Genomic DNA, 16,028 nt, shown 5'->3' on the forward strand with positions numbered 1-16,028 from the left:
ATATATATATATATATATATATATATATATATATATATATATATATATATATATATATATATATATATATATATATATATATATATATATATATATATATATATATATATATATATATATATATATATATATATATATATATATATATATATATATATATATATATATATATATATATATATATATATATATATATATATATATATATATATATATATATATATATATATATATATATATATATATATATATATATATATATATATATATATATATATATATATATATATATATATATATATATATATATATATATATATATATATATATATATATATATATATATATATATATATATATATATATATTTTTTTTTTTTTTTTTGCATGGTTGTTAGAGACCTTATACTAACACCATGTATCAAATTTCAGCCGGATCGCATGAAATTGGTCATTAGAGAACATATACCAACGCCATGTACCAACTTTCAGTCGGATCAGAAGCAAATTTCATCCGATCCGGCTGAAATTTGGTACATGGTGTAAGTATATGGTCTCTAACAACCATGCAAAAATTGGTTCATATCGGCCCTTTTTTACGTATAGAACCCATATAAACGGACCCCCAAATTTGTCTTGCGATTGCTCTAAAAGAAGCCAATTTCATGCGATCCGGCTGAAATTTGATACATGGTGTTAGTATAAGGTCTCTAACAACCATTCAAAAAAAAAAAAAAAAAATATATATATATATATATATATATATATATATATATATATATATATATATATATATATATATATATATATATATATATATATATATATATATATATATATATATATATATATATATATATATATATATATATATATATATATATATATATATATATATATATATATATATATATATATATATATATATATATATATATATATATATATATTTATTTATTTATTTTTTTTGAAATTTGCTTCTCTTAGAGCAATCGCAAGCCAAATTTGGTGGTCCGTTTATATGGGGGCTATACGTAAAAGTGGACCGATATGGCCCATTTGCAATACCGTCCGACCTACATCAATAACAACTACTTATGCCAAGTTTCAAGTCGATAGCTTGTTTCGGTCGGAAGTTAGCGTGATTTCAACAGACGGACGGACGGACGGACATGCTCAGATCGACTCAGAATTTCACCACGACCCAGAATATATATATACTTTATGGGGTCTTAGAGCAATATTTCGATGTGTTACAAACGGAGTGACAAAGTTAATAGACCCCCATCCTATGGTGGAGGGTATCAAAACAAAATATGCATATTGCAGAAAATAAGACGCCATCTCCTTTTACATATGAATAGATATAAAAGGTGGGTCAAAGAAAAAGAAGAATTACCATAAAAGCAATTAATTTAAAGAAAAAAATGTTAAACAGAATAAAGAAATAAACAATTGCACATTTTTGTTATTGTGAGTAATGAAGAAGAAAATACTCTTTTAACTAAATCAAAATAAATAAAAAATTTGTTCCTAGAAAATCAAATGAATTTCCAAGATAAGTTTGTTGCTCTAGTTGTATGGATTTTCTTTCTACGATAGAGAAAAAGACAAATAAACAGTATAATTTTTTTCAGTATGAAAATGAAAACTACAAAAATAATAAAAAAATTGAAAAACATAAAACTTTCTACACAACAAAACATTATTTTTTTATATCTATTGCGTGTATTTTTTCTGTGTTTGTTTTTCGTCTATCTGCTTGGGCTAAATATGGGTCATAATTTAAATTTAAATTTGAATCAAATGGGAGAGCAAACTCTTTGGGGACGTTGTGTTTTTGTCGTGTGCCTAAAGGCGTTCAAAAAGTTTTTCTTTTTTTTTGAAATTTGGTTTATTTTTATTTCCGAAAATGCTAAGAGGCGAGATATCGGTAATGCTGAGGAAAATTTATTTGTAAGATTAGCAAAATGTTATTTTTAAATTCAAAAAATATATATAAATTTTATTACATTGTGTACACTCAAAAGAATTATTGTCTAACATATAGCATGGAAATTTAGACGCAGAGAAGGAATATGATCACCTCAAAAAAAAGTGAACCCTCCCTATTCACTAAAGCCAATTTAACTTTATTTTAGTTCATGGAATTATTATGTTTGGAGGAAGTTTCCTTTATTCTAATAATTTTTTGCGTATGTGAGTTAAATGCAGTGTTGCCAGTATTGGGGATTTTTCCCCAAATCGGGGATTTTTTTCGTGGATGGGGACAAAATTTTTGAGTTGGGGACTTGGGGATTTGGTGGGGAATTTACACAAATTTGGGGATTTTTGTGAGGTATTCTGGTCAGTATAATAAATCAGGTTTTGAGTTATGGTTTGTATGAAATTTTTTACTTCTACATGCCTAAAAAGGGGCTTAAAGAAGTACAGAGAATCTTCAAAATATGAAAAAAATCTATTCCAAGAGCTACTTTCTAATTTACTTTGTTTTTAAGAAATTGTTTACAATTGTGAAATTATTTCATAAGGACTTGGGTCGCAGTGTTGGCCCCTCATCTGCATACATCACTGATTTGGAAAATATATATCTAACATATATAATAGACTTCATATCGGGGCAACAACGCCTTTTGATCGATCACCCAATTATATTTCTTAGCTATTCAGAACTAAGTTTTGATTCATAACTACACATGTTGACCAAACTCCTATTTTTATTTCTCGAGCATTTAGAAGATGATTTGCATAAGACACAAATTCGATGACTCTTTATACCAATAATTAATTCTGATGAGGAATTGTATCAGAAATATTTTGAGCACCCGTCTCATTTTTTTGGATTTTGAAATCTTATTTTTATTGTAACTCGCAAACTGGTAACATATAACAAAAATTGCATATTTTTAAAATTTTTGGATTATGACGGATTTTTTACAGCAGAGCCTATTCCTATTTTCAAAAAACTTGCCAAAAACTGTATTGGGGATTTTTGTGGGGAATTTTAAATTCAATTGGGGATTTTTTGGGATGAAAGCGTCTTATTTTGGGGACAAGAGCCCGAAAAATACTGGCAACACTAGTTAAATGACCCAAACAACGGGAAAAAAATTTTACACAAATGAAGCATAAAGATTTACTAAATTTGTACTTCTCAAAACATAGTTCATTATTTCCTTAAATTTGTAAATTTTATTACAAATGTATCCATCGTGTACTTCGTATGGCAATAAAGACATTCTTGCAACTTTGAACTCCAACTTTACCTTCAAGCTAGAAAATTTTATTTAGAAAATGAAAAAAACAAGTATATACGGCCGTAAGTTCGGCCAGGCCGAAGCTTATGTACCCTCCATCATGGATTGCGTAGAAACTTCTTCTAAACACTGCCATCCACAATCGAATTACTTAAGTTGCGGTAACGCTTCCCGATGGCAAGGTATCATAAAACCTCCTAACACCATCTTCTAAATTGTATGTAAGTCCATACGTGGTATAAATTAAATCAAAAAAGATCGATCCAATACGTATATAATTCAGTTTGACAAAGTAGACATAAAATTTTGACAAAATTTTCTACAGAAATAAAATTTTGAAAAAAATTTTCTACAGAAATAAAATTTTAACAAAATTTTCTATAGAAATAAACTTTTGATAAAATTTTCTATAGAAATAAAATCTTGGTAGATTATTTGTGGCTCGAGTGGCAACCATGCTTATGAACCGAATAAAATTTGAACAAAATTTTCTATAGAAATAAAATTTTGAAAATGATGAAAATTTTATTATGAACCGAATAAAATTTTAACAAAATTTTCTCTAGAAATAAAATTTTGACAAAATTTTCTATAGAAATAACATTTTGACAAAATTTTCTATAGAAATAAAATTTTGGTATATTATTTTTGGCTCTAGTGGCAACCATGATTATGAACCGATATAGACCAATTTTTGTGTGATTGGACCAATTTTGGTATGGTTGTTAGCGACCATATACTTACACCACGTTCCTAATTTGTACCGGATCGGATGAATTTTGCTTCTCCAAGAGGCTCCGGAGGTCAAATCTGGAGAACGTTTTATATGGGGGCTATATATAATTATGGACCGATATGGACCAATTCTGGCACGGTTGTTAAAGATCATATACTAACACCAAGTTCCAAATTACAACCGGATTGGATGAAATTTGCTTCTCTTGGAGACTTCGCAAGCCAAATCTGGGGATCGGTTTATATGGGGGCTATATATAATTATGAAGCGATGTGGACCAATTTTTGCATGGTTGTTAGAGACCATATACCAACATCATGTACCAAATTTCAGCCGGATCGGATGAAATTTGCTTCTCTTTGAGGCTCCGCAAGCCAAATCTGGGGATCGGTTTATATGGGGGTTATATATAATTATGGACCGATGTGGACCAATTTTTGCATGATTGTTAGAGACCATATACCAACACCATGTACCAAATTTCAGCCGTATCGGATGAAATATGCTTCTCTTAGAAGCTCCACAAGCCAAATCTGGGGATCGGTTTATATGGGGGCTATATATAATTAAAGAGCGATATGGACCAATTTTTGCATGGTTGTTAGAGACCATATACCAACATCGTGTACCAAATTTCAGCCGGATCGGATGAAATTTTCTTCTCTTAGAGGCTCCGCAAGCCAAATCTGGGGATCGGTTTATATGGGGGCTATATATAATTATGGACCGATGTGGACCAATTTTTGCATGGTTGTTAGAGACCATATACCAACACCATGTACCAAATTTCAGCCGTATCGGATGAAATATGCTTCTCTTAGAAGCTCCACAAGCCAAATCTGGGGATCGGTTTATATGGGGGCTATATATAATTAAAGACCGATATGGACCAATTTTTGCATGGTTGTTAGAGACCATATACCAACACCATGTACCAAATTTCAGCCGGATCGGATGAAATTTGCTTCTCTTTTAGGCTCCGCAAGCCAAATCTGGGGATCGGTTTATATGGGGGCTATATATAATTATAGACCGATGTGGACCAATTTTTGCATGGTTGTTAGAGACCATATGCCAACACCATGTACCAAATTTCAGCCGTATCGGATGAAATATGCTTCTGTTAGAGGCTCCACAAGCCAAATCTGAGGGTCCCTTTAAATGGGGGCTATACGCAAAAGTGGACCGATATGGCCCATTTTCAATACCATCCGACCTACATCGATAGCAACTACTTGTGCCAAGTTTCAAGTCGATAGCTTGTTTCGTTCGCAAGTTAGCGTGATTTCAACAGACGGACGGACGGACGGACGGACATGCTTAGATCGACTCAGAATTTCACCACGACCCAGAATATATATACTTTATGGGGTCTTAGAGCAATATTTCGATGTGTTACAAACGGAATGACAAAGTTAATATACCCCCATCCTATGATGGAGGGTATAAAAATTAATTATGTCTAATAAATTTTATTGAATTTGTCGAAAAATATTTAGTTATTTTTGTGATATCGGTATGATGTCAGCGTTTGTAATACTGTTTAGTTAAAATTTTCTAAAATTAACCAAAATTTTTCTTCCTGGTTGGTTCACTGTTTTTTTTTTCAGTGTGATCACCTCAAATATGTTTCAAGAGTAAAATATAATTTTTACTTGGGGACCAATTTTTGGTGCAAAAATATTGTTGTTCTTGTCAAATATAAAATGCTTGCCGAAATCTGAAATATAATTTCCGAAAAAAATAATATAGTTGCGAGAAACATGTTACATGTTGCCCATCCAAAAATAACATAATCGTCTTGAAAGCTCTTACAAATCTAAAAATAAACAGATTTAAAAATTTAAGCAAATAGGAAAAAATTGCGGCATACACCCTTCCAAGAAATCAAATTAGAAAATCGGTCTATATAACAGCTATATTAAAGCATAACCCAATATATACCAAAATATAATATGCGGCTTCCATGCTCTCAAGAAATCATGTCAAACAACCCATGAACGGCTGTCTCCCAAATTTGGTACAGCTCTTAGCTAACTTGAAATTAGACTAGATCTAGACTGAAAATGTCAAGCAAATAGGATAAAATTTGCTGAAGAATTTAAATCGGGATATCGGTCTATATGGGGGCTATATCAAAACATGGACCGATATCTATAAATTTTGGCACATCTGTTTAAAAAACCTAAAAATACTTTAGATTTATAATTTGAAGCCAATTAGATGAAAATTGCGGCTTCTATTCCCTATAGAAATCAAATTGGGAAATCGGTCTATATCAAAACATAGACCCTTAGAAACCAAATGTAGCAGAGCTGTTTAAAAACCTAAAATACCTGAAGATTTTAAATATCAAGCACATCGGATAAAAATTGCAGTTTGCATTACCTCAAGAAGTTAAATCGAGAGATTTATGGGGACTATATTGGGAGCCACCGTGGTGTAATGGTTAGCATCCCCGCTTTTCATACACAGGGTCGTGGGTTCAAACCCAGCGTCGACTAAACACCGAAAACGTTTTCATCGGCGGACCCAATAATGCTGGTGACATTACTGAGTGTTTCACAATCGGGCAGCACTCAGTGATAAGAGAGAAGTTGACCAATGTGGTATCACAATGGACTGAATAGTCTAAGTGAGCTTGAAATATTGGGCTGCCACTATACCTAACCTATGGGGGACCTACATATAACGATTTTAGCACAGCTCCTTGAAGACCTACAATACCTTTAGATTTTTAATTTTATGAAAATGGTAAAAGTAGTGGCGTCTATATACCCATGGAGTCACATCAGTTGATCGTTTACATGCGGGCTATATAGAAAATGGACTCATATAGTCCATCTTCGAATTTCACCTTCCATTACACAAATGACGAGTTTGTGCAAAATATGTGCACAATAACTTCATTTTTGAAGGATGCAGCGTGATTATGTTACAACAGACAGACACACAGGCAGACGGATATCAAGAATATACAATGAAACCTCTCAGAAGTGGACACCCCCACAGTCGCCTATACTCCGTCCACATTTGGGAGGTGTCCAGCTATCAGAGCTTAATTGTTATGTGTTAATATAGCAAACTTCTCAGGGCAATTGCCCACTTTTGAGATGTGCCCGGTTTTCAGAGTGTTCAAGTTTGAGAGGTTTTACTGTATATACTTTATGAAGTCAATGTTTTACAAACGGAATGGCAAACTTGCTTCTAGGAAGCAAAGCAAGGCTGGCGTAACTCGGTTTGACTCAGCGACGAGCGGCACGTGCTAACGTCGTTTAATCGGGCTCAAATTTTGGCTATCCCAATATCTGGAAAGGGGATTCGTTTTGTGGGGTTGAGGCGAATGGTCCTAGTGGCACCAGGTCGCGTTTTCGAAGCTAAAGGCTGGCGTAACTCGGTTTGACTCAGAGTTACAACAATTTTGTTCATAACATAAATTTTTAAGGACAAAATAAGCTATCGTTTGTAATATCGTGCGTGTTTTTATACCCTCCACCATAGGATGGGGGGTATATTAACTTTGTCATCCCGTTTGTAACACATCGAAATATTGCTATAAAACCCCATAAAGTATATATATTCTGGGTCGTGGTGAAATTCTGAGTCTATCTTGAGCATGTCCGTCCGTCCGCCCGTCTGTTAAAATCACGCTAACTTCCGAACGAAACAAGCTATCGAGTTGAAAGTAGTTGTAATTGATGTAGGCCGGATGGTATTGCAAATGGGCCATATCGGTCCACTTTTACGTATAGCCCCCATATAAACGGACCCCCCAAATTTGGCTTGCCGATCCTCTAAGAGAAGTAAATTTCATCCGATCCGGCTGAAATTTTGTACATGGTGTTAATATATGGTCTCTAACAACCATGCAAAAATTGGTCCATATCGGTTCATAATTATATATAGCCCCCATATAAACCGATCCCTCGATTTGGCTTGCGGAGCCTCTAAGAGAAGCAAATTTCATCCGATCCGGGTGAAATTTGGTACATGGTGTTGGTATATGGTCTCTAATAACCATGCAAAAATTGGACCACATCGGTCGATAATTATATATAGCCCCCATATAAACCGATGCCCCGATTTGGCTTTCGGAGCCTCTAAGAGAAGCAAATTTCATCCTATCCGGCTTAAATTTGGTACATGGTGTTAGTATATGGTCTCTAATGACCATGCGAAAATTGGTCCACATCGGTCCATAATTATATAGCCCCCATATAAACCGATGCCCCGATTTGGCTTTCGGAGCCTCTAAGAGAAGCAAATTTCATCCTATCCGGCTGAAATTTGGTACATGGTGTTAGTATATGGTCTCTAATGACCATGCGAAAATTGGTCCACATCGGTCCATAACTATATATAGCCCCCATATAAACCGATCACCAGATTTGACCTCAGGAGCCTCTTGGAAGACCAAAATTCATCGGATTCAGTTGCAATTTGGTACGTGGTGTTAATATATGGCCTCAAACACCAATGCGAAAATTGGTCGAAATCGGTCCATAATTATATATAGCCCCCATATAAAACGATCCCCAGATTTGACTTCCGGAGCCCCTTGGAAGAGCAAAATTCATTCGATTCGGTTGAAATTTGGTACGTGATATTAGTATATTGTATCCAACAACCATGCAGGAATTGGTTCCTAGCAGCCCATAATTATATATAGCTCCCATATAAACCGATCCTTAGATTTGACCTCCGGTGCCTTTTGGAGAAGTAAAATTCATCCGATCTGGTTGAAATTTGGTACGTGGTGGTAGTATATGATATTTAACAACCATGCCAAAAGTGGTCCATATCAGTCCATAAACATATATAGTGCCAATATAAACCGATCCCGAGATTTGGTTTTGGGGTCACTTGGAGGAGCAAATTTCATCCGAGTCAGTTGAAATTTGGTACATTGTGCTAGTATATGGTCGTTAACAACCATGGCTACCTAGGTCCATATCGTTCTATAGTTATATATAGCCCTCAGATAAATCGATCCCCAATCACACAAAAATTGGTCCATAACATATCAAGTTCCTAATTGCATATAGCCCACATATAAGCAACCCTCATATTTCAGTTCTGGCTCCCTACATACCGTGCAAAAGTCCATATCGATTCGTAATTATTTGTAGACTTACCTATATATACCTTTTTGTCTAATATATACCACGTATGGACTAACTCACAATTTAGAAAACGATGTTAAGAAGTTTTACGATACCACAACCCAAGTAATTCGATTGTAGATGGCAGTCTTTCGTAGAAGTTTCTACTCAATCCATGGTGGAGGGTACATAAGATTCGGCCTGGCCGAACTTACGGCCGTATATACTTGTTTGTAATACAAATCCATTGATTGAAGGTTTATGCACTGCAAATAATATTTACGTGAAATTAAAGAGTATTTTAGTATGCACAATTTACAAACTATTGAGGACAAATTTCTTTAAAATAATGATATTTTAATTAAAACAAAGTTTAATAATCTTTCTTTAAAAGATGTTTTTCACTAAATTTAGGACACACATTTTGTAAATTTGCGTCCCTCCGTAAAAGTCGCATGCCTTTGAACTAAGGGACATTTTCCTTAAAATAAAGAAACACATTTTTAATTTAAAGAAATCGTCATTAACTTAACTGAAATATTGAATCTTTAGATTTACGATAAAAAAAGCTTCAAATATAGGCCAAAACTTATTTTGAGGATTTAGCATCTTTGGTATAAAGTTTTTTTTGTTTATTGAATTAACCCTCTAATGCCCAATTCCGCCTTTGGGCGGGCTTCATTAAATAAGGAAGCTTTTAGTAAAACACACCTTAAAACAACAAAAATGAATAAAACAAAAAGAAAACTTAGTTAAAACTGATATAGAGGCTTTGCAACATATACTAAATTCTACCGTATAAATTTTTCTTGTTTCGTTTTCTTGATTTTGTATCGTTAACATTGAATTGAATCAGCAAAAAATTGGGGCATTAGAGGCTTAAGAAAACATTTTTACACTCAAAAAAAGTTTACTTGGATCCAAAGATTTTGGCCTTCACTTAAGGATTTTGGTATTGATTCCGAGCCAAAGATACGGCTTCTTTAAAATAAAGAATTTTTTTAAGCGGTCTATCTGGCTTTAAATGTAGGACCAATAAAATTAAAATTAGGATACACATCTCATTTATTAAATTTTCATTCTCTTTTCGCGGTTTATTAATAAAGGTACTCACGTACACACAAATGCCAGTTTAAAAATCCAAATTATAATGAATACTTTAAAGTGAAAAATGTTTTCTTAATTCAAAACAAAAAAAAACTTTAAATCGAAGACGCTAAATCCTCAAAATAAGTCTTAGCGTTTTTATCTTAAAATTAAAGTTTCAATATTTCAGTTAATTTAAGGACTATTTCTTTAAATCAAGAATGTGTTTCTTTACTTTAAGAAAAATTAGCCTTAGTTCAAAGACATGCGGCTTTAACGGAGTTTCAAATTTACACAATTTGTGTCCTAAATTTAATGAAAAAAATGTTCTAGCAAAAATTATAAACTTTATTTTAATTAAAATTTCATTATTTTGACGAAATTTGTCCTTAATATTTTGTATATTTCGCATCCTAAAATTAAGGTTGCCTAATCTTTAATATCACGTAAATATTGTTTTCTGTGTGCTTTGAGGTATCCGCTATATTTTGGATTTTTAAACTGGCATTTGTTTGTACGTGAATAGCTTTATTAATATACCGCGAAAAGAAAATTAAAATTCTATAAATGAAATCTGAATCCTAATTTTAAGTTTATTGATCCTAGATTTAAGACCAGATAGGTAGCTAAAAAATGTCTTTATTTTAAAGAAGTCACATCTTTGGCTAGGAATCAATACCAAAATCCTTAAGAGAAGGTCAAAATCCTTGGATCCAAGTAAACTGTTTTTTTTTTTTTTTAATGTGACTTGATCTTTTTTAGGGACCCATCATGGAAGGGTATAATAAGGTGTTCCATCTAAAAGTAGCTTTCATTTTTATGTACTTGTTTTTCCCTCATTTTCTTTGTTTTCCGTTTTTTTAACTTTGTCTTTATTTTAAAGAAGTCGCATCTTTGGCTAGGAATCAATACCAAAATCCTTAAGAGAAGGTCAAAATCCTTGGATCCAAGTAAACTTTTTTGTTGAATGTGACATGATATTTTTTAGGGACCCATCATGGAAGGGTATAATAAGGCGTTCCATCTAAAAGTAGCTTTCATTTTTATGTACTTGTTTTTCCCTCATTTTCTTTGTTTTCAGTTTTTTTTTTTGAACTTTTGTCACACACACCATGTCATCAAATATTTTTCGTGGAAAATTCATTTAATTTCATTTCTATTTTTTCTCTTTTCTATATTTTCATGTATGCAATGTTCGTGCCTTTGGCGATGGATGATGACGATTTGATTTGGTTTCGGTGTACACGATTACGAAAAATAAAAATGCCTTTTAATGATCATCTATGGCATGGTGTGCGCGTGTGTGTGTGTGTCGGTGTTTTGGGGGAATATTTTACTTTGCCCCATTTGGGGGATGACGAATACCACGCATAAATCCAACAACAACAACACCCGATGATGATGATGATAATGCTGGTTTTCATGGGGATTACTAAATTTTAGCTAAAAATAGAAATGAATATCTGGCAACTCGTACAGAAATAGCAGCAAACATTGCGACAACAACGGCAACTACGACAACAAAAAAATCCATTTCTTTGCCAGCCACACCGAATTTGTCACAATTACGCCGACCTGTTGCTTTGAATTATAGGAAACTGGAAGGTGTCAAAAATTTGGCTAACACATCAAATAACTCCATGCCTTTGACCTATGACCAGAAGACAATCACTACTACTCATGCATCCCAATGTTTCTATAATGGAGGAGATCAGCTACAGCTACAGCAGCACCAGGAATACCATCAGGCATATCATCCAGTAGTAGCAGAAAACGAAAATAAATCCATGTTGCTTAAGCATCCAGGACGTTATGATGAACCCATGCAATTATTGCCAATACAATTTGGCAATGCAACCAATAATAACAACAACAACAATGCAACCATGTGTGCCAACTTGGTTAGGATGCCACAAACATCTGCTTCAAACCAAAACAAAAATTCATCAACAAATTCCTTGGGTTGTTTCCAACACCATCAGCCACACACAAAAGACTCTCAAACCCCATCAGCAAGTGATCAACAATCTCAGGCATTCTCTTTGGTCTCTCCTAAACTACAAAATTCACCACGTTCCATTAGAGGAGGCAGTGGTGGTGTTGGTGGGGGATTTCTACGTTGTGAACATTGTTGTGAGAGCATGTCGGCAGTGGTGATGTTGGGTAATACGAATGGTCAAAATAATGGCCTAAAACACACCTCATCCTACTCGGCCATGTATCAACCATCCGATACGGAAACAGTCTCTGAATTGTCGTCGTATCGCTTTGTAACGGATGAAGATTTGGAAATTGTTCAAAAAAATTCTAATTCAAATGCCACGACGTTAAGCAGAAGGCCTCAAACGTCATCATTGAGCCAACAACATCAGCAACAACAGCAACAACATCAGTTTTACGAATTACAATCACCCTCATCGGCATTGTTGGGTGATTTGTGTGTGAATAGCCGCCGTACTAACTATGACGACAGTCTAGAAAACGATTTCTCGGAAAATCAAACGAATAATCATCACGAAGTCTATTCGCCAACGCCAACTACGACAAATATCAATCATAATAATAATAATAACAACTACAACAACTACAACAACAACAATAACAATTACTATAATAATCAAAATAATTTTATTAACAATCATGAAAACGGAAAAGTCAACGAATATTTAACAACGCCTTCTGTGTACACAGACACAACAGAAGCCCCAAATCGTACACCAGGGACCCAAGAGCATGATAGCCAAGATTCTGCGGGAAATTGCTGTTATTCCATAGATAAATCCCAGAGTGATAAATTGATTTATTATCAGGCCTTTGCTGTTACCGAACCTTTGCAAATACCTGCCCGTGTGACACCCGCTGCCACAGAGGAATTACTCCTCTCCTCATCATTGCCCCGTAATTATGGCAGTGATTGTGAACCTTCAACCTTTGCTCGTCAATTATATTTGCGTCAGTCATTGAGATCCTATAAAAACGGACCACCACCCGTTCCCCCCAAACCCTCGGCCGAGGAGGATAATATAGAGCCCACCTATGACCCACAGAGATTTTATCGAAAATTGCAAAAATTCGAAAAACAAAATACGGTCATCAATCAAGCCTTAAATCGAGAAAGTTTTCGCAGTGCCAGCCAAGAAAGATCAATAACTCCGGAACGTTGTGAGTTACTCAATTGTTTTCCCTCATATCGAGGAGGAAAAACCCAAGCGACTAAAGATAATACCCAGGTGGTAAATGATGGCCACAAGGAATGCCAGCAGCATACAAATGATTCTTGCCGGGAATCTTATGGAGAGTCCATAAATGGATCTTTAAGTAACTACAATCCTACGAATATATATCGTCATCCCATTGATTATACTTGCAGTCCTAAAAGGACTTTGCGTTATGATAATCATGGCCGCTTGAAATCCTCCCATATATCACAATTACCCATAACTTCATATGGTTATCGTCGTAATTCTTTGGAAACAGAAACATCAGCTAATCCGCCACAGCCAAGAGTCTACAGTCATACACCGCTGAAATTAACTCCCACATTAACGCGTAAATTTACCTATACACCCAAACATACAATAACCGCCGAATTAATCGAAGTCAATGAAGAAGAATACGAAACGAATGAGAAATTGTCAAACACCAATCAAGAATATCACTATCAAAAATCCAACCAAAATCAAGATTTAAAAGAAAATTTCAATACGAAAATAGATTATCGAGAAAATTTAAGTGAAAATAAAAATCAAAGTGAAAAGCAAAATGAAAATAAAAATTCAAAATATCCAAGTAGCCAAGATATAAAGTCCACAGAAAGTGAATCTCAAAATAAAAGTGAAATTAAAAATCCAAATAACTTTGCCATAAGTGAAAGTGTTCAAGATAATGATAGTAAAACAAAATCTTTAATAAGTTGTCAATCATCCGCCCAGCAGACATCAATATCTCCAGCTATATCTCCCACATCATCTCAACACGCCCAACAACAACCAACATCACCATCTCGCCTAATTACAACGAAAAAATCATCTTTTGTAGGGGATACTCTGGCCACAGGTCCATCTTCTAGCCCCATTTGGTTAAGTTCCGAGACTATAGAATCTCATACAACTTCATCTTCACAACGTTGTTTGGATGAAACACAATCGAATTGTAGTGATCAAACTACCATATTTCATTTTGAACAAGATTCGTGTTCTTCATCTTCACCTTCTTCCATACTCTATGGTTCGCCAGGACCAATAGGCTCTGCAAGTGGAACAGGGAATTTTCTGAAAGGAACTTTATTGGTGAGACGTCTACCGGCTATACAATCATTTGGATATATACCAACACATTCAAGCTCATTGGGTAGTGCCAATGTGCGAGAGTATATTGAAAAGGAGGTAAGTACCGTACATTATAACAATCATCTAAATGGAATCAAGAATATTCCTTGGCTGTTAGGTTATACTTCAGGTTGCCACATAAAGTTGAAGTTACCGTATTTCAGTTCCTTAATAGTTTATTTCGTCTGGCATGTGCTATACAGTGATCAAAACCTGTTCTTTTTAAAACTCACGTTTCTCACACCCAAAAAAAAAGTGAACCCACCGTGAAAGAAAATGTAGGTTTATTTTAGAAAATTTTAACTAAAATAGTTTTCTAATTACAACATGTTAGAAATAAGTTAATACTTTTTGTCAAATTGAAGAAAATTTATTAAAAATAATTAATTTTTATACCCTCCATCATAGGATGGGGGTATATTAACTTTGTCTTTCCGTTTGTAACACATCGAAATATTGCTCTAAGACCCCATAAAGTATATATATTCTTGGTCGTGGTGAAATTCTGAGTCGATCTAAGCATGTCCGTCCGTCCGTCCGTCTGTTGAAATCACGCTAACTTCCGAACGAAACAAGCTATCGACTTGAAACTTGGCACAAGTAGTTGCTATCGATGTAGGTCGGATGGTATTGAAAATGGGCCATATCGGTCCACTTTTACGTATAGCCCCCATATAAACCGATCCCCAGATTTGGCTTGCGGAGCCTCAAAGAGAAGAAAATTTCATCCGATCCGGCTGAAATTTGGTACATGATGTTGGTATATGGTCTCTAACAACCATGCAAAAATTGGTTCATATCGGTCCATAATTATATATAGCCCCCATATAAACCGATCCTCAGATTTGACCCCCGGAGCCTCCTAGAGGAGCAAAAGTCATCCGATCCGATTGAAATTTGGTACGTGGTGTTAGTATATGGTCTCTAACAACCGTGCAAAAATTGGTTCATATCGGTCCTTAATTATATATAGCGCCCATATAAACCGATACCCAGATTTGGGTTGCGGAGCCTCAAAGAGAAGCACATTTCATCCGATCAGGCTGAAATTTGGTACATGATATTGGTATATGGTCTCTAACAACCATGCAAAAATTGGTTCACATCGGTTCATAATTATATATAGCCCCCATATAAACCCATTCCCTAGATTTGGCTTGCGAAGTCTCCAAGAGAAGCAAATTGCATCCAATCCCGCTGAAATTTGGTACATGGTATTGGTATATGGTCTCCAACAACCGTACAAAAATTGGTCCACATCGGTCCATAATTATATATAGCGCCCATATAAACCGATCCCCAGAAAATTTTGTCAAATTTTATTTCTATAGAAAATTTTGTTAAAATTTTATTCGATTCATAATCATGGTTGCCACTCGAGCCAAAAATAATCTACCAAGATTTTATTTCTATTGAAAATTTTGTCAAAAGTTTATTTCTATAGAAAATTTTGTTAAAATTTTATTTCTGTAGAAGTTTTTGTCAAAATTTTCTTTCTATAGAAAATTTTCTCCAAATTT

The 16,028-nt window shown here is 34.3% G+C and overlaps 1 protein-coding gene across 1 annotated transcript in view; it reads left to right on the plus strand.

Moving 5' to 3' along the window:
• The first annotated feature begins 11,643 nt into the window (after positions 1–11,643).
• Positions 11,644–16,028, plus strand: part of LOC142221117 (rho guanine nucleotide exchange factor 17) — a 189,288-nt gene continuing 184,903 nt past the window's right edge. Inside the window, exon 1 of the mRNA XM_075290666.1 lies at positions 11,644–14,565. Within this exon, the coding sequence (XP_075146781.1) occupies positions 11,821–14,565 (2,745 nt within the window). The 5' untranslated portion in view covers positions 11,644–11,820. The remainder of the gene's footprint in view (positions 14,566–16,028) is intronic.

Source organism: Haematobia irritans, chromosome 1, assembly GCF_050003625.1.
Source record: "Haematobia irritans isolate KBUSLIRL chromosome 1, ASM5000362v1, whole genome shotgun sequence".
Classification (NCBI taxonomy): domain Eukaryota; kingdom Metazoa; phylum Arthropoda; class Insecta; order Diptera; family Muscidae; genus Haematobia; species Haematobia irritans.